Raw genomic sequence first — 18,245 nt, 5'->3', positions numbered from 1 at the left:
CCCATGGTCAGGAGCAAAAATTGTTCTGATCCAAACGAACAATTTCTTTCAACCCACCATTCATCCTCATTTGTATTTATCTCACTGTAACCATTTTCATGCAGGAAGATAGCCCCTTTCTGGTGGCATGACCAATATACATTTAGGCGATGGTCCTGAACAGGAAGTAATAGTGTTGTGGTATTGTTACTGAAAAATCCAGGGCAAACCTGGGTTCAAATCCCACCGTGGTACATGGTGAAATTTGAATATAATTCTAAAAATTTGGAATTAAAAAATAATGATGATCAACAAACCATTGTTGATGGCCTCTCGAGAAGGAAATCTGCCATCCTTACCTGGTCTGGCCTATTCCAGACCCACAGCAATGTGCTTCATTTGGAAATGGAAGGTAATTAGGATTGGGCAATAAATGCTGCTGGCCCAGCCAGCATAACCTATATTCCATGAATTAAAATACATGCCCTCCTATTGGATAAAGGCAAGTGCAGGAGACAGCCTACAGCAGGTCAACCTGTCCTACTTGAGGAAATGACACAAGATTCAATCAACTCATACGAGCTTGTCACGTAGATGGCACCTAGGAAAATCACGAGCTATGCACACACACGGTATTCACATTTTGATTTAAAATAAGATTGCACTAAAGTTGTATTGGAATTGGATTTGATTAGATAGCATGAAGAAAAACTATTAGTTGATGCACTCAGGGAAAAGTGTGCATAAAATATTTGTGCAATGACCAGATGTGGTAGTCTCATCTTAATGTGGCAGAAATATGCTCTGCAGCTAGGAAATTGTTGAGCTAATTGAGTGCTTTTAACATGAAACATCCTGGGTGAGGATTTCCAGCATTTTCCTTTCTCGTCTCAGACTCTAGTATCTGCATTATTTTGTGTTTATTGTATGCTGTGGTCTATAGGCCAACTTTCTCCTGATCTGTTTCAGATAATTCTTAGACAGCCGCTACATCAATACCTCCCACCCACCCCCACCCCCAAACTTCCACTCTCCCATGATTAACTTCTTGGGGCCACCACTGACCCGAAATTTAACTGGTCCAGCCACAGAAATGCTGTGGTGACAGCATCTGGTTAAAAGTTCATTACTTTGTCTCCCTAAAGTCTTTACATCATCTACAAGGCACAAGACAGGATAATAATGGAATAACTTCCACTTGCCGGGACTAAATACATCTCCAACAATATTCAATGAGTTCAACACCATCCACAACAAAACAGTCTGTTTATTTCATACCCTAAATACCTCCTTAAATATTCACTCCCTTCACTGCCAGTGCACAGTGACACTAATGTGTACTTCCTACAGGAGGCTCTGCAGTCACTTACCAAGGCTCATTCAATAACAACCTCCAAACCTGCCTGTCGAAAAGTAGCAGGTGCACGGTAATACACTACACAACTTCCCCTCCAAATGACACTCCCATCCTGACCTGGAAATCTATGAAATATATTGTCAATTGATGACTGGAATTTCTCCCAACAGCACTGTGGGAGTACCTACCTAGCACAAACTGAAGCTCTTAAAGAAAGTGGCTCACCACCTTCTGAAGTGCAATTAGGAATGGGTTTTTGTTGACCTTGTTCAGTGACACCCACGTCCTGTGAACAAGTGAAAAACCTTCCATTTGTTAAAAGCTAAGGAGATATATAACCGCATTTCCTGCACATTCAGGCACCAGATTTTCTCCAGGCTATCATGTTATCAGCTCACAGAAACCTACCACACAAATAATATAAATCGCTGAATGGACAAGAGCTCTTCAAACTCATGCCTGTCAGATGCTCTGCTATTTTTCAAATAGACCTTTGACATAGAAGCAGAACACAAAACAAAATTGTAATTTCTTGAAAAGTATGTGGAATCTGTAATTATTTTCCAGAGTTTTAAGTGGTTGCATCAATTGTAAAAAAATTCATTGAAATTTCCTTTGATAATAAGAAATGCACGTCCACGTGATCTGGCAACCCTTGACCTGGAAGCAGTACTAAGTTAATAAACAAGTTTTGTGGCTGACAGCGAGGTTCAAAGGAGAGCTGCATGCAGATGAGGTGGAGGATGAATGTGATTGGTACATGGATACAGACAAAGAGAACAAAGACAGTCACAGAAAGAGGAACACAAGCGATTTCTTGTGCAGAGAAGAAGCAAATCACGCCAAGGAAAAGATCAATTTTTCCTGTTTCACAGGACAAAGCAGGTGGGAACTCTTCGGAGGGACAGTGCAAACTTCTAAGAGTGTCCAAAACCTGGTTAGCTGCGTAAATAGCTTGGGGATGTTTAAGTACTGAATGTTTTGCCCAATGTGGCCAAACTGCACAGTGTTATAAATTGGTTAGATGAAATGGAAATCTGGAGTCTGGAAAGCTACACCATCAGGACTGTCAAGAACGGAGAGGGTTCACAGGCATATGAGTTGGTGCTGATATTCATGGAACATGAAGGTGAAAGCTGTTGTCGGATAGGACTCCTGGCTTACCCTGTATTAATAAAGGACAACATTTTGTGGAACTGTGCAGCTCTGCAGTGTCACTTTAATGAGGGGACAATGCTTGTAGTTGTGCAAGATTTTGGAGATGAGGGGCGCGAGGCCAGAAATTCCCACCCAAGGTCAATGGAGATTTTCATTGTTGGAACCCTGCCGGCTCCAAATCCGTGGTGGGGGAGGCAGTAGAGATCAGGCACTACTGTCTAAAGTGAAATGTACCTTTCAGTCATATCATTTACTTATTAATTCATGTGCAATTTGTGTTGGCTCTGATTCATGATAAAGAGAAAGCTCCAAAAGTATAATCATGGGTCATTTTCTCATTTGATTTTCATCCGGTAAGCATAGCTATTTTGGTTTGTGGTAATGGTTGCTTACCCAATCGAGGGAGCACCCAGTTGACTTCCAAGTGTTTTCTGAGGCTTTCATGTTCTACTTGGCACGTATACGTTTTCCCAACATCAGCGCTGGTCGGTACACTCTTCACACTACTTGTTAAGTAATAGAGTCCATCACTTCCCCGAGTAGACGCACTTTCTTCAGATACTTTTGTCATTGTTTCACCACTTTTGAGCCAAGTAACTTTGATGTTCTTGGGGTAGAAAGAATGTATTCGACAGGATAAAGTCATGGGTTTTCCTACCATTGCTTTCTCTGTACACGTTATCTCGTCCAGTTTTGGAGGGGCTGAATAAGAAACAGGAAAAACAAAATTACTGTAGATTTTAATAGAGACAGATTAGAGATATTGGGGTCTAGATTCTATCCTATCTCAGCCAATGACCAGATAATTTAATCCTTTGAAAATTCAGAATGGGGCCAAAAAGTTACACAATAACCTCAGCTGGAGAAATATCATGCTCAGGACTCTTCACTCATTAAAAATGTTGAAAATATTACATACCAGTAACATGTAGAGTAATTTCTTTCTTCTCCACACTCTTGGTGCATTTGTGTTGCACCTCACAGATATACTTTGTGCCCTGGTCTTGAAGTATATCTGGCATAATAATTAGGATACTGGTGATGCCGCATGATTTATCTTCATACTCAATCTCACTTATTTGATGGTTATACTTCTGCATCATCCCATGGTCAGGAGCAAAACTTGTCCTGTTGTTCTGATCCAAACGAACAATTTCATTCAACCCATTCATCCTCATTTGTTGCCATATTATTGTTAATGGTCTTGGTTTAAAGCCATTGATTGAACAAGTCAAGGCCACAGGTTCATTATGATGAGTTTGAAGCGGCGCAACAATGTTTGAAACTTTTGGTGGGACTTTGGGAATAAAATACAAAACAGAAAAAACAGTCAACGATTTAATCCAAAATAATTTTCAGCATTAGTAAGAGTGAGAAAATACTATTTTACAGGTGGATTTCTCCATAATTTGGAGACTATAGATGGCAGAACTGCTTTATTACTATTAAGCACATCTCACTTCACTTGTTCAAAGACACAAGTTAACAAAATAAATCCAGACTGGATTCAAAGAGAATTAATAATAATGTTCATGATTTACCTCCTCTCACATCCAGTGTTACAGATTTCATAGCAGGTTGTGCAAAGGTTTTATGCTGAACATGGAAAATTAATTCAGCCCCATTATCTCTGAATATATCAGGATATATTTTGATATCACCCTGTACGTTGAAGGTTCCATCTCCGTTATCAGAAAATACTGGCTGCAGTGGCCAAAAGGATGTGCCTTCTTCGTTGCCATTGCTAAGACACTGCACTTCATCGGTTGCATCTCCGGGCGCTGAACTGGTTCTGTTCTCCGGGCTGTGCCATTGAAAAATCTGTTTTTCTTTTTGATCCTCCTTCCTCTTCACGAATAAACAAATTGCAATGATCCGAGGTTTAAATCTAAGAATTTGGTAACAGATGATGGTTTCTTTTAAATGGCAAATGATGGGAGGTTTGTCGATAATAATTTCTGGAGGAACTAATAAAACAAAATAAAACTTAATTTAAACGCTCATTTGTTGACTCTTATTTTCTTGCTAGGCCACAGGCTGAATCAAGTATATATAGAAGACATTATACTTTGTGTATCTACACAGTGAGATGTCTCACAATGCCAGGTTAAAGTCCAACAGATTCATCTGGAATCACGAGCTTTTGGAGCACTGCTCCTTCATCAGGTGTGTGGTACTCAAGCTCGTGATTCCAAATAAACCTGTTGGACTTTAACTGGTGTTGTGAGATTTCTTACTGTACCTACCCCAGTCCAATGCTGGCATCTCCACATTATGTCTACACAGTACAGGGATTTCAGTTAGGTTGTACTACTTTATTACACCCCTCCTCTGTAAGTCATTTCAACTAAAGCCGTGCAAATTGCAATCAGTGGAGATCAAATTTCTGTAACCTTTTTGTGCTCGTTCAGAAAGTTATGTGCTAAAGCTGGCCCCAGGCACAAAATTGGCAATGGCCCAAGATCAAGTTAATCACCACACCCAAGCTCCGCTACTACCAGTCATTTGTTTGGCTTCAAGGAAGATCTTAGAATTTAGAATAAATAGAAACTCAACAGGAGGGAGAGTCAAAGCCTCAGGTCAGTAATCCCTCCAAATCAGCCAGATTGGCTGAGAGTTTCCAGTATTTTAATGTTTCTACTTCCAGCATCCACAGTGTATTGTTTTTCTTTTAAAAATAGCCTTATTTTGGCACAAGAATACCAATTTTAAATGTTTTGAATAGTATTTTTATTTTAATTTATTAAGAGGGAGATCAATATTAGTAGAGAAATGGTACTAGGAAATTTGAAGGTCGTGAAGGTGGATAAATCCCCAGGGCCTGATAATCCCAGTGTACTTAAGGAAATGGCTCTAGACATAGTGGATGTGTTAGTGGTCATCTTCCAGGATTCTATAGACTCTGGAACAGTCCCTGCAGATCAGAGGGTAGCAAATGTCACTCCAATATTCAAAAAGGGAGGTAAAGAGAAAACAAGGAATTATAGACCAGTAAGCTTAACATCAGTGGGGGGAAAATTCTCGAATCCATTTTCAAGGACTTCATAGTAGAGCATTTAGAAAGCAGTGGTGGAATCAGACAGAGTCAGCGTGGATTTATGAAGGAGAAATCATGCTTGACAAATCTGTTGGAATTCTTTGAAGACGCAACTAGTAGAGTTGACAAGGAGGAACCAGTAGATGTGGTATATTTGGACTTCCATAAAATGTTTGACAAAGTCCCACACAAGAGATTATCTTGCAAGGTTAATACGCATGGGATTGGAGGAAGTGTATTGAGATGGATAGAAAACTGGTTGGCAGAGAGGGAACAAAGAGGAGGGATTATGGCTGCTTTTCAAACTGGCAAGTAGTAATTAGTGGGATGCCACAGGGATCGATGCTGGGACTCCAGCTTTCACAATATATATTCATGATTTGGATGAGGGAACAAAATGTAACATCTCAAAGTTTGCAGATGATACCAAGTTGGGTGGGAGGGCGAACTATGACAAGGATGCAGAGATCCTTCAGAATGATTTGGACAAATTGAGTGAGTGGGCTAATCAATGGCAGATGCAGTATAATTTGGATAAGTGTGAGGCTATTCACCTTGGAGGCAAAAACAAGAAGGCAGATTACTATCTGAATGACTGTAAATTGGGAGAAGGGATATGCAGCAGGACCTGGGTATCTTTGTGTGCCAGTCACTGAAGATAAGCATGCAGGTGCAGTAGATGGTAAAGTAGGCAAACGGCATGTTGTCCTTCATTGCAAGAGGTTTTGAATACAGGAGCAGGGATGTGTTGTTGCAACTATACAGGGCCTTGGTGAGGCCACACCTAGAATACTGTGCGCAGTTTTGGTCTCCTTTCCTGAGGAAGGATGTCCCTGTTCTCGGGGAGTGCAGTGAAGGTTTACCAGCCTGATACTGGGGACGGTAGCACTGATGTATGAGGACAGACTGACTAGGTTAGGATTGTTTTCACTGAAGTTCAGATGAATGAGGTGGGGATTTCAATGAGACTTATAAAATTCTAACAGGTCTAGACAGGATGGATGCAGGGAGGGTGTTTCCCTGATAGTGGGGGAGTCATGAACCAGGGGTCATAGTCTAAGGATTGAGGATGGAGGTGAGGAGACCTTTCTTTACCCAAAGAGTGGTGAGACTGTGGAATTCATTACTACAAGAAGTAGTTGATGCCCAAACATTGAATGCATTCAAGAGGCGGCTAGATATAGCACTTGGGGCAAATGGGAGAAAGGCCTTCATTAAGGTTGAGATTTCAGAATGGAAAAGACAAGCCCTAAGGCATCGCATAAGAATGTTGGGGGTACATTTTGGAAAAGGTGATATGGTCTACTATAAAAGAGAGAGGGCCTAAAAGAGTGGAAAGGGCAAAGTGAAGTGATAGGGATGGATGGCAAGGTAGTTATACTACAACACGTAACTAGACAGTGCAAACCCACTCTTGGAGGGTAGTAGGAATTGATTATGAATTTGGAGCATCTGTAGAAGATGCAGAAATACAAGAAGCACCTTGTGCCTCACAAACCCCCACCTTGAGCAACTATGATGATCAGACGGCTATAGAGAGGGGGAATCTGATGATCAGCTAAGTAACAGTGAGACAGAGGATGAAGCTGTTACTTCAAAGGTTCAGCTACCCAAAGTGGGCACAATGGTATCATACATACCCAAAGGGTCAAGTGAGTGGAGGGATGCCACTATAATTGGAAGAGCAGGAAAAGTATAAACATTGCCTTTACTCTTGGATGTTGCACCAAAAAGTGAAAGCTACAAATTGGAAAGATGGAAGCCAAAGAAGTGAGATTTAAGTTCTGAGGATGAGACAGTGAGCACTTGTGAACCCAGGAAAAAAATCTCAAATCTGTGATAGAAGTTATGTTAACAGAGAACGGTGGCCTGAGGAGTACAACCCTGACAGGGACAGACACGATAGTAGAGGCCGGAGCTTAACGAGGAAGGCTAGGAATCAAGCAATAATAGTAATAGGAGCAAAAGTCCCCATGATCGAGAAGTGTTGGTGGCTGCCATTAAAATGGAGCTCATGGAAATACAAGGCCAAACAAAGAGAACTGGACAGTTGGAAAGAGTTTGGGGTATATACCAAGATATCAGATGAAGTGCAGCCTACTTTATCCATTGGTGGGTTTGCACAGAGAATTTTGCAAGATGGGACTTATAAAGCAAAGGCCAGATTAGTAGCCTGTGGGTATGAAGAACACTTGGAGGGGAGAGATATTAGGATTGACTCACCCACAGCAGGGGAAAGCGACACTGACCAAAGCAGCATTTCTGCAGGGTGAAACATTTCAAGGAAAAGTTTTTTGAAGCCACCCAAAGAAGCAGGTAATACGCAGGGACAGTTGTGGAATCTGAACAAATGCACGTATGAATTAAGTAATGCATCAAGGGTTTGGTCTTTCTGCGTACGATCTGTACTGCTGTAAACTAGCTGTGTCCAGTTAAAAGCAGATCCTGCAATGTTCTATTGGAAGTATGAAGAAAAAGTGGCTGGAATTCTTGTGATGCATTTGATGTCTTCTGCTGGGGGTGGCACAGAAGAGTTTGAAAAGAGGGTAATTAATAGGCTAAAGACAGAATTTAAAGTAGGGAGTCCAGCAGCTGGTGCTTTTTGATATCTCAGTCTTGATGTCTGAGTTAATGATGAATACAGTAAAAAGTCTGACAACACCAGGTTTTAGTCCAACCTATTTATTTGATAATATACTCACAAGCTTTCGAGGGGACTGCCTCTTCGTCAGGTGAATGGAGAGTTCTGGCCTCAGACAGAGCATATAAAGCACAGACAGTTTAGAGGTTACTGATTAAAATGTGAATCCTTACACCTAACCTGCTGTTCAAGACCTGAAGTGGCTGATAATTCCCTATTCCCCAGAATCAGTTGCATTCTTGGACACACGCATCTCCATTAAGGACGGTCACCTCAGCACCTCACTGTACCGCAAGCCCACAGACAATCTCACAATGCTCCACTTCTCCAGTTTCCACCCTAAACATGTTAAAGAAGCTATTCCCTATGGACAAGCCCTCCGTATACACAGGATTTGCTCAGATGAGGAGGATCGTGACAGACACCTCCAGACCCTGAAAGATGCCCTCGTAAGAACAGGATATGGTGCTCGACTCATAGATCGGCAGTTCCGATGCGCCACAGCGAAAAACCGCACCGATCTCCTCAGAAGGCAAACACAGGACACAGTGGACAGCGTACCCTTCGTCGCCCAGTACTTCCCCGGAGTGGAGAAGCTACGACATCTTCTCCGGAGTCTTCAACATATCATTGATGAAGACGAGCATCTCGCCAGGGCTATCCCCACACCCCCACTTCTTGCTTTCAGACAACCACACAACCTCAAACAGACCATTGTTCGCAGCAAACTACCCAGCCTTCAGGAGAACAGTGACCACAATACCACACAACCCTGTCACAGCAACCTCTGCAAGACATGCCGGATCATTGACACGGATACCATCATCACACGTGAGAATACCATCCACCAGGTACATGGTAAATACTCTTGCAACTCGGCCAACATTGTCTACCTGATACGTTGCAAGAAAGGATGTCCCGAAGCATGGTACATTGGGGAGACCATGCAGACAACGGATGAATGAACATCGCTCGACAGTCACCAGGCAAGACTGTTCCCTTCCTGTTGGCGAACACTTCAGTGGTCACGGGCATTCAGCCTCTGACCTTCGGGTAAGCATTCTCCAAGGCGGCCTTCACGACACACGACAGCGCAGAGTCGCTGAACAGAGACTGATAGCCAAGTTCCGCACACATGAGGACGGTCTCAACAGGGATCTTGGGTTCATGTCGCACTATCTGTAACCCCCGTGACTTGCCTGGGTTTGCAAAACCTCACTTACTGTACTGTCTGGAGACAATACACATCTCTTTAAACTGTGATCAGTGCTCCTTCCACTCACATTATCAGCCACTTCAGGTCTTGAACAGCAGGTTAGGTGTAAGGATTCACATTTTAATCAGTAATCTCTAAACTGTCTGTGCTTTATATGCTCTGTCTGAGGCCAGAACTCTCCATTCACCTGACGAAGAGGCAGTCCCCTTGAAAGCTTGTGAGTATATTATCAAATAAATAGGTTGGACTAAAACCTGGTGTTGTCAGACTTTTTACTGTGTTTACGCCAGTCCAACGCCGGCATACCCACATTAATGATGAATCAACAGGGATTTATAAACAGCACTGATCCTATTCCCATAACCAGAGAAAGGTCAATGGGAAAATAGGAACTGGCCAACAAAAAAGAAACAGAATTGTTGAGGGCAGTTAAATTGGCAACACATAGAAACAAGAACGGACGAAAGCTATAATGTCCTAAAGCTAAGTAGTATGTTGAGGCACACTTCAGTCCGAGACATCTTACAGACAGATAAAGCTTTCAGGAATGTCTAATTAAATTCCCAGGACTGGGAGAACCAGAGGACATAAATTTAGTTGTGTTTCATGATGCTTCACCTGCCAATCTACCAGATGGACATTTGAGCAGTGCTAGATTCATAATATTCTTCGCAGGTAATGGAGGAAAATGTTGCCCCTTGGCCTGGGAAGTAACGAAAATGGGTCAACTAAAGTACGTTGGCAGCTGAAACCCTAGTGTTAGTGGAGGCGTTGGATATGGGGATATATTTGTCTGACACATTAAGAGTTATTTTTCATGGCAACATCGGGAAAGAAGGTACCGATTGAGTGTTATGTGAACAATGTTGACTGAACAAAAAAATGCAACAAAAAAGTGAGAATTGATTTGGCCAGCATTAAACAAGAAGGATCCAAAGCTCAACTGGGTTGGTGCAAATCTACAGTTATCCGACTGCTTTAGTAAAAGAGGTGCAGGTGCTGGAAAGTTGTTAAGAATACAGGAGGATAGATACTTTAAATTAATTTGAGATGGAATAAAGGGGAATCTATCATAATGTGGAATGACAAAATGATATGGTGGTCAGCTGATCCAGTATAAATAAGCAGATGGGAATTGTGGGAAGATGGTGTGGCCCCAAGTGTTGAAGTTTCTTTACTAAACTTTTTTTTCTTAGATTTACTTTCTGAAATTAGTTTTACTGCTTGCAACTGAAGTACCCCCAATGACGGATGCCTGCCCCTCTACCGCGGCTACGTTTGCGGCCGGGTGTCCCTGGAGAGGGAGCACGCGGTGTCCGTGGGCACTGTCGAGGCCTTCCGTGCCCGTTGGGCACCGCAGGGGCTGAGGTGCCTTATAGACCCCGATAGTCACGTTTTGATTTGACGTGTCTTAAGTTTCCTTTGTACCTTTTGTTTCTGTTTGGGCCGTTCCCCCTCCTTTTGGGGAGCTGCCCCCTTTTTCTTTGTCCGAACGTAATTTAAGTTTGTTTACTTGGTTTGACCCGAAAGATCATGGGGGATTTTGGAGTGAGGGCTTTCTTCCCAGTGCTGGTGTTAGTTGGAGCTGTTTGTTGCTCTGATAAAAAAAAGTGAGAATTGATTTGGCCAGCATGAAACAAGAAGGATTCAAAGCTCAACTGGGTTGGTGCAAATCTACAGTTATCCGACTGCTTTAGTAAAAGAGGTGCAGGTGCTGGAAAGTTGTTAAGAATACAGGAGGATAGATACTTTAGAACATAGAACATAGAACACTACAGCACAAACAGGCCCTTCGGCCCACGAGTTGCACCGATCACATCAACACGTATCTATAACCCCCAATCCCATAAAACCCCATATACTCATCCAGAAGTCTTTTAAAAGACCCCAGTGAGTTCGCCTCCACCACCACTGACGGCAGCCGATTCCATTCACTCACCACCCTCTGAGTGAAAAACTTACCCCTAACATCACTTCTGTACTTTCCTCCCCGCACCTTAAACCTGTGTCCTCTCGTAGTGACCATTTCAACCCGGGGAAATAGCCTCTGAGAATCCACCCTATCTATTCCTCTCAACATTTTATAAACCTCTATCAGGTCGCCTCTCAACCTTCGTCTCTCCAGGGAAAAGAGACCCAGTTCCCTCAACCTAACTTCATAAGGCATGCCTCCCAGTCCAGGCAACATCCTTGTAAATCTCCTCTGTACCCTTTCAATAGCTTCTACGTCTTTCCTATAGTGAGGCGACCAGAACTGCGCACAGTACTCCAAATGAGGCCTGACAAGGGTCTTATAAAGTTGCAGCATTACCTCCTGACTCCTAAACTCAATCCCTCGATTAATGAAGGCCAGTACACCATATGCCTTCTTGACCACCTCTTCCACCTGCGAGGCCGATTTAAGAGTCCTGTGGACCCGGACCCCAAGATCCTTCTGCTCCTCAACACTACCAAGACTCCTGCCCTTGATAGTGTACTCGTTCATCCCGTTGGTTCTGCCAAAATGGACGACTACGCATTTATCCGCATTGAAGTCCATCTGCCACTTCTCCGCCCAGTCCTGCATCCTATTTATGTCCTGCTGCAACTTTTGCCATCCTTCCAGACCATCCACAACACCACCGACCTTCGTGTCATCAGCGAACTTACTTACCCATCCTTCCACTTCCTCATCCAGGTCATTTATGAAAATGACAAACAGCAAGGGTCCTAGAACAGATCCCTGGGGCACTCCACTGGAGACTGACCTCCATTCAGAAAAAGACCCATCCACAACCACTCTCTGCCTTTTGCAGGCAAGCCAGTTCTTGATCCACAAGGCCAAAGGCCCTTGGATCCCATGCCGTCTCACCTTCTCAAGAAGTCTTGCATGGGGGACCTTATCAAACGCCTTGCTTAAATTAATTTGAGATGGAATAAAGGGGAATCTATCATAATGTGGAATGACAAAATGATATGGTGGTCAGCTGATCCAATATAAATAAGCAGATGGGAATTGTGGGAAGATGGTGTGGCCCCAAGTGTTGAAGTTTCTTTACTAAACTTTTTTTTCTTAGATTTACTTTCTGAAATTAGTTTTGCTGCTTGCAACTGAAGTACCCCCAATGACGGATGCCTGCCCCTCTACCGCGGCTACGTTCGCGGCCGGGTGTCCCTGGAGAGGGAGCACGCGGTGTCCGCGGGCACCGTCGAGGCCTTCCATGCCCGTTGGGCACCGCAGGGGCTGAGGTGCCTTATAGACCCCGATAGTCACATTTTGATTTGACGTGTCTTAAGTTTCCTTTGTACCTTTTGTTTCTGTTTGGGCCGTTCCCCCTCCTTTTGGGGAGCCGCCCCCTTTTTCTTTGTCCGAACGTAATTTAAGTTTGTTTACTTGTTTGGCCCACCCAAAAGACCGACCCGAAAGATCAGGAATGGGTTAACAGCAACCTTCCACTTAAGACCTAATTTGTATATTAATTGTTTAATAGTAGTCACTGGGATATATAAAGGGGGTTACAAGTAGCACTGGGTATTGGATGTGTATGTGGAATTGAATCAGAAAATAAAGTTAGTTTATGAAGAAGCAGGATTTGCATTTTCTTTTACTGGATTGCAAGTGAGAGGCTCAACATTGGTAGCAGAGAATGGTTGCTGGTTTCAAGGGCTGCAAGTTAAGATATTCTCAAGGGAAAAGAAAGCCTTGACTCAGCATTCCAATTAGTGAAGGAGTGAGTGGGAGACAGCAAAATGGTTGAACCCACAGTAACAGTGTCAGGATATGACTGTCCACCATTCTTCTCAGACACTGAAACTTATGACCAATGGAGAAGTGAAGTCATCATGTAGACTTTGGTAATTGGTTTGGGGAAATGAGAACAAAGTTATGGCCTTGGCTCTTTCTTTAGTATTAAAGTTAGACGCAAAGTATTTTCTGAATTGGAGTTGAAACGTTTGAACTCAGAGGAAGGTCTGGATAATTTATTAAATGTTATGAATAAGATTTATGAAAAGGATGACTTTTTAAATGCACATGAAGCCTGGTCAGATTTTGATAAATTTTTGGAAATCAGAGGATATTTCTATTGAGTATGTGATGACATTTAATAGACTGTATATAATGGTTCAGAAAAACTGCCTGGAAATTCCACAGTCTGTGGTATTTAAGTTACTGGACTGTGCTAAAATTACAAATATGGATAGGTTCCTGGTTTTGACAGGAGTTAAATTTGCAGACAAATACCTTTATATGAGTAAATGTCTGAGGCCTTAAACATGTTTATGAAAACGTTCTATCCCCATGGCTTTTATGACACAAATTGGTCTGTCAGTGATAAAACAGACTGTGGCAGATACATTGTTAACAGGATGGTGAGATCATACAGACACAAGCTGGCTATGGGATTATGGCAGAAGATTGAAACCCAGAAATTGAGGACAGAAACCCCTTTAATATCTATAGCAGAAGGAAGGATATGGAGAGTGGTAACAGAAAAATGAACCTCAGAAATGACCAGGGTATGATTAATCATTGTTTTTGGTGTGAATCTAAATTTCATTATGCTTTCAAATGACTGAAGCAATCTAATAGTGTCTGAAGCTATACGTGACACAGAAGAATCAGAAGAGAAAAGGGATAGTGACAGAAAGAAGGCATTGTCTCAACAACAAGAAGTGTTACTCCTGTAATGAAAGTTTTGGTTGCAGAGTCCTTCAGCTGTGCTGTATTGGATAGTGAATGTACATATAGTGTGTGGAATTGACTGGTTAAAATGTTATCTGGACTCTTTAAATGCTGAAAATCGGAATAAGGCTAAGGAAGTTCCACAAGTTTCAGTTTTGTGGATGATAATACCCTGAAGTCACTGAAAAGATCCCTTGCAATATTGCAGGAGCAAATCATTTTCATTAATTGTGTCAAGTGAGATAACTTTGCTCCTGAGTAGATCATCGATGAAGAAAGCACACGTGAAACTGGATATGGAAAATGAAAAGGCAATAGATTTTAGAAAAACAGTGGTCTTACAACTTACACAATTGCGACACGAATATTCTGTTAACGACCGATAATTTATCGGGTAAAGAGGTTAAGGAAGTGTTATTTGCATCTGGAAATGGGACTTTGGCAGATTAAAAAGCTCATTGTTTTGAAGCTGCATCGGCAATTTGCACATCTGTCTCCTTGAAGGCTGCAAATTTTATTAAAGGATGCAGGTGTCAGGAAATGAGGACTATATAAGCTTATGGAACAGGTCAGTGATCAGAATGAAGTATAGAAGGACACCATTATGATTGACAGTAACTCCACCTTTGGCCAGAGATTTTAATGATGTTGTGGCTATGGACATTAAGATCTGGGATAAGGCAAATAATATATATATTTTCCACTTTGCTAAATCAACAATCAGTTTTTCATAGTACAGAAAAGAGTAACCCAGGATCAGATCATGGAAAAATGGATAGGGACAGGAATGGGGCCATTGGCAAAGTTTCTTTATAGGCAATTGGGGGGTGGATTTGCCAATGATGAGTTTAGGGATATGTATAAAAGTATGAATGTGGCTGAGGAAAGCCCAGTTAGTAATAGAGTGTGTGAGAGGAACCATGCAGTAATAGAACAAACAAAGAACAAAGAACAACCCAGCACGGGAAACAGGCCCTTCGGCCCAACGAGCCCGCGCTGCCGCATCACCCTACACCTATTCTACCCTGCATGTCTACGAATGGAACCCTACTCAGTCAGATTCAGGGAAGAAATAGTGTCAATTTGGTAAAAACTGATTAGCCTAAGAGCACATCTTTGGGGTGTGGGAGGAAACCGGAGCGCCCGGAGGAAACCCACGCAACCACAGGGAGAATGCGCAAACTCCCACAGACACAGGCCCAAATCCATGTGTCTGCACAGCTAGCAGTGCTAGTCACTGAGCTGTTGCAGCGCCCATCTACCGGTCCAGGATCAAGCACACACACCGACATGAAGTACTAGGCCACTCATGGAACTTCCAAGAGCAGCCCACGCACGACCCGCCGTGTGCATGCCCCTCGCTTGACACGAGGTGGACCTCCACCTGTGGAATAAAGACAAAAATATTAATCTTACAGCCTGCCTTTCCGGTGTCTCCCGAGGTTTAACCCTATTTAATAGCCCCTACCATATCCCTCCATTCTCGTTTCACTCATGTGCCTATCTAACTGCATCTTAAACGAGTCCAACGTTCCCGCCTCCACCACCCTACTCGGTAGCGCGTCTTCTTCTCACCTCCAAATTATACCTCTCCCCCCTCACCCTTAAATGATGACCTCTCGTGTTCGTACCCAGTCTAGGGAGCAGTCTCTCACTATTAACTCTATCTATTCCCTTCAGTATCTTATATACTTCTATCATGTCCCCTCTCAATCTCCGTCTTTCCAAGGAGAATAGTCCCAGTTTCTTCAACCTCTCCTCGTAACCCAGTCCCCCCATGCCAGGCAACATCCTGGTAAACCTCCTCTGCACCCTTTCCAGAGACTCCACGTCCTTCCGGTAGTAAGGTGACCAGAACTGGACGCAGCACTCCAAATGCGGTCTAACCAACGTTCTGTACAACTGAAGCATTAGACGGCAGCTTTTATACTCTATGCCCCTTCCTATAAAGGCTAACATCCCATAAGCCTTCCTAACAACCTTCTCCACTTGTGACGCAACCTTCATGGGTTTGTGAACCTGCACTCCCAGGTCCCTCTGTATGTCTATACTCCTAATCGGCCTACCTTTTATCACATAGCTCCTCTCTGCATTATTCCGTCCAAAATGCATCACCTCGCATTTGTCAGGATTAAATGCCATCTGCCATTAGATGACGTGCTCAGGAAAATTTTAGTGGATATACTAGATTTGCAAGGTACATTCAGCCTTAGCATGAGAGGTACATGCAAAGAATTTGTTGCAGTGTTTGGGGGTTGTCGTCCATATCGATGAGTATTTGGTAGAAATCCGACAATTCTTCAATTTTGAATGGCGAGCCTTCAGCTTGGGAAGGGACTACAATTAGTTTTGGCTTTGCTGAGCATTTAAATGCACTGCATATAAGTAGAAGAGCATTTTTGGAAGCAGAAGTCTGAAAGAATTCAGAGCATTAAGGCACAATGTACGGCCATCAAACACTGTTTCTCAGCAAGGGGACATAGCATACTATGAGAATTTCAATGAATAGAAATTTATGCCTATGACCAGGGAAGGTTATAGGCATAGATGGCAAAACAATTGTTTTGCAACATGGCAATCGAACTGTTGGGGTACATTCATCAAGAATAATGGGTACAGATTACAAATTTAGAAAGAGTAGGCTAATGTGATGAGGAACCAGGATCATCTGATACACATGTTACAGAATTATGTAAGTTAGCTGAAACAGGCTATCTGTAGAGGAATACAATATTTCTGATGAAATAGAACAGACCATGTTTTCTAAAGGACAACTTCTAAAAGTTGGTACAAAAGTGACATACTTGCCTGAAGGGTTCAGTCAATGAAAGGATGCAACTGTCATTAGTAGAGCAAGGAAGACCACTGAACAGTATAAACATTGGTTGAATGTACAGAATACAGGGGAGGATGTCAGGACCATGGGTTGGGAACATGAAGTTCAAAAATGGAATGCATAAGAAGCGTAGCGTCAGTTCCTGTGATCATATTCACTATCATCTGAAGAGATAGAGAACCTCTCACTACAGGAGGGAAAGATTAAGCAGTGGTAGTTCAGAACAAGATATCAAGAAGAATAGGGGACAAAGCCTGACAAGGTCTCAGCGTATGGGTAAGACTTCGAATGCTACTAGGAGTAGAAGCTCACATACTCGCGAGGTTTTGGTGGCTTCTAAATTAGATGAAAAAGTTTAAAATGATGTTGAACTGCATAGTTGGAGTGAATTTGGAGTACACATGGAGATATCAGATAGGGGTGTTGTGAAGTTACATATGTGAGGTTAAAATGTGGTGTTTGACAAATGTAAATAGTGAAAAGAAATGCTAAAACCAAAAGAAAGCATATACCATTTTCCTTTTTTTTAAAAAAAAGACAGATATCTTTGAGTGGATTTTAAATTGCAGGCTGCAGAAACAATTGTTACACAGACCTGCATCAAAATCTTGCAGTCAGGGTTCTAACCTAACCAAAACTGGCTTTTGAATTGGACCAATGAATTTAAAACAAGCACACAGTGACACAACCAATGGAATTCAAATGTGAGAATTGACAGCCTCAGGCCACTAATATCACAGGAATGCTGAGGTAATTCCAGGCATATAAATCCAGATGAGAGGGGAAATTATCACAGTATGCTTGCTACCTTGAGTCAGAAGGAGGGTAGGTGAAGCTGGCATGTAAATCCTCCAGTTTCCTATGTCTTCACAAAATTACCACCTATCCAGAGGGAGATCAACTCAAAATATTCCAGATGTGAGCATTACTGGAGAAAGTTTGTACTTCTAAAAGATGCTTGTTTGTATTTTAGTTGACTGACTGAATTCTGTGATGATTTATTTCATTATTGCTGAGGGACTCTTGTGCCTGAACAGCACTTATTGGGGTTTTATTCTGTTTGTTAATTTGTTTTAAGGTTGTCACCAGTTTTAAAAATAAAGACCTGTTAATTGTTTGTTGTCAGATCCTGTCTTAATTTAACAAAACCAATAACTTCCTGCTCCCTCGCACATACTTGTACAAGATTACGAGGGAAGGTATATCCCTTTTGGGTGGTTCCAAAATTGCACAGACGGAAAAAATCATCTCCACGTTGTAACAGGGAACAAAGAGTTTGATCTCACAGATGGATTTGCACGGAAAAGCTGCTTCCTGCTGGAATTTGTAAGACAAAGGCCAGGCTTGTAGCAAGGGGA

At 42.4% G+C, this 18,245-nt stretch overlaps 1 protein-coding gene across 1 annotated transcript in view; it reads right to left on the bottom strand.

Annotated features, from left to right (window-relative positions):
• The window catches only part of LOC145343788 (uncharacterized), an 81,514-nt gene that overhangs the window by 22,302 nt on the left and 40,967 nt on the right, over positions 1 to 18,245 (bottom strand). Inside the window, exons 5-7 of the mRNA XM_080190122.1 lie at positions 4,036 to 4,461; positions 3,414 to 3,791; positions 2,888 to 3,196 (exon numbers count right to left, since the gene is read on the bottom strand). Coding sequence (XP_080046248.1) covers positions 2,888 to 3,196; positions 3,414 to 3,791; positions 4,036 to 4,461 — 1,113 coding nt within the window. The remainder of the gene's footprint in view (positions 1 to 2,887; positions 3,197 to 3,413; positions 3,792 to 4,035; positions 4,462 to 18,245) is intronic.

Source organism: Carcharhinus amblyrhynchos, chromosome 6 (genome assembly GCF_965287045.1).
Source record: "Carcharhinus amblyrhynchos chromosome 6, sCarAmb.v2.hapA, whole genome shotgun sequence".
In the NCBI taxonomy this organism is placed as follows: Eukaryota; Metazoa; Chordata; class Chondrichthyes; order Carcharhiniformes; family Carcharhinidae; genus Carcharhinus; species Carcharhinus amblyrhynchos.
This window is presented reverse-complemented; position numbering and strand designations above follow the sequence as displayed.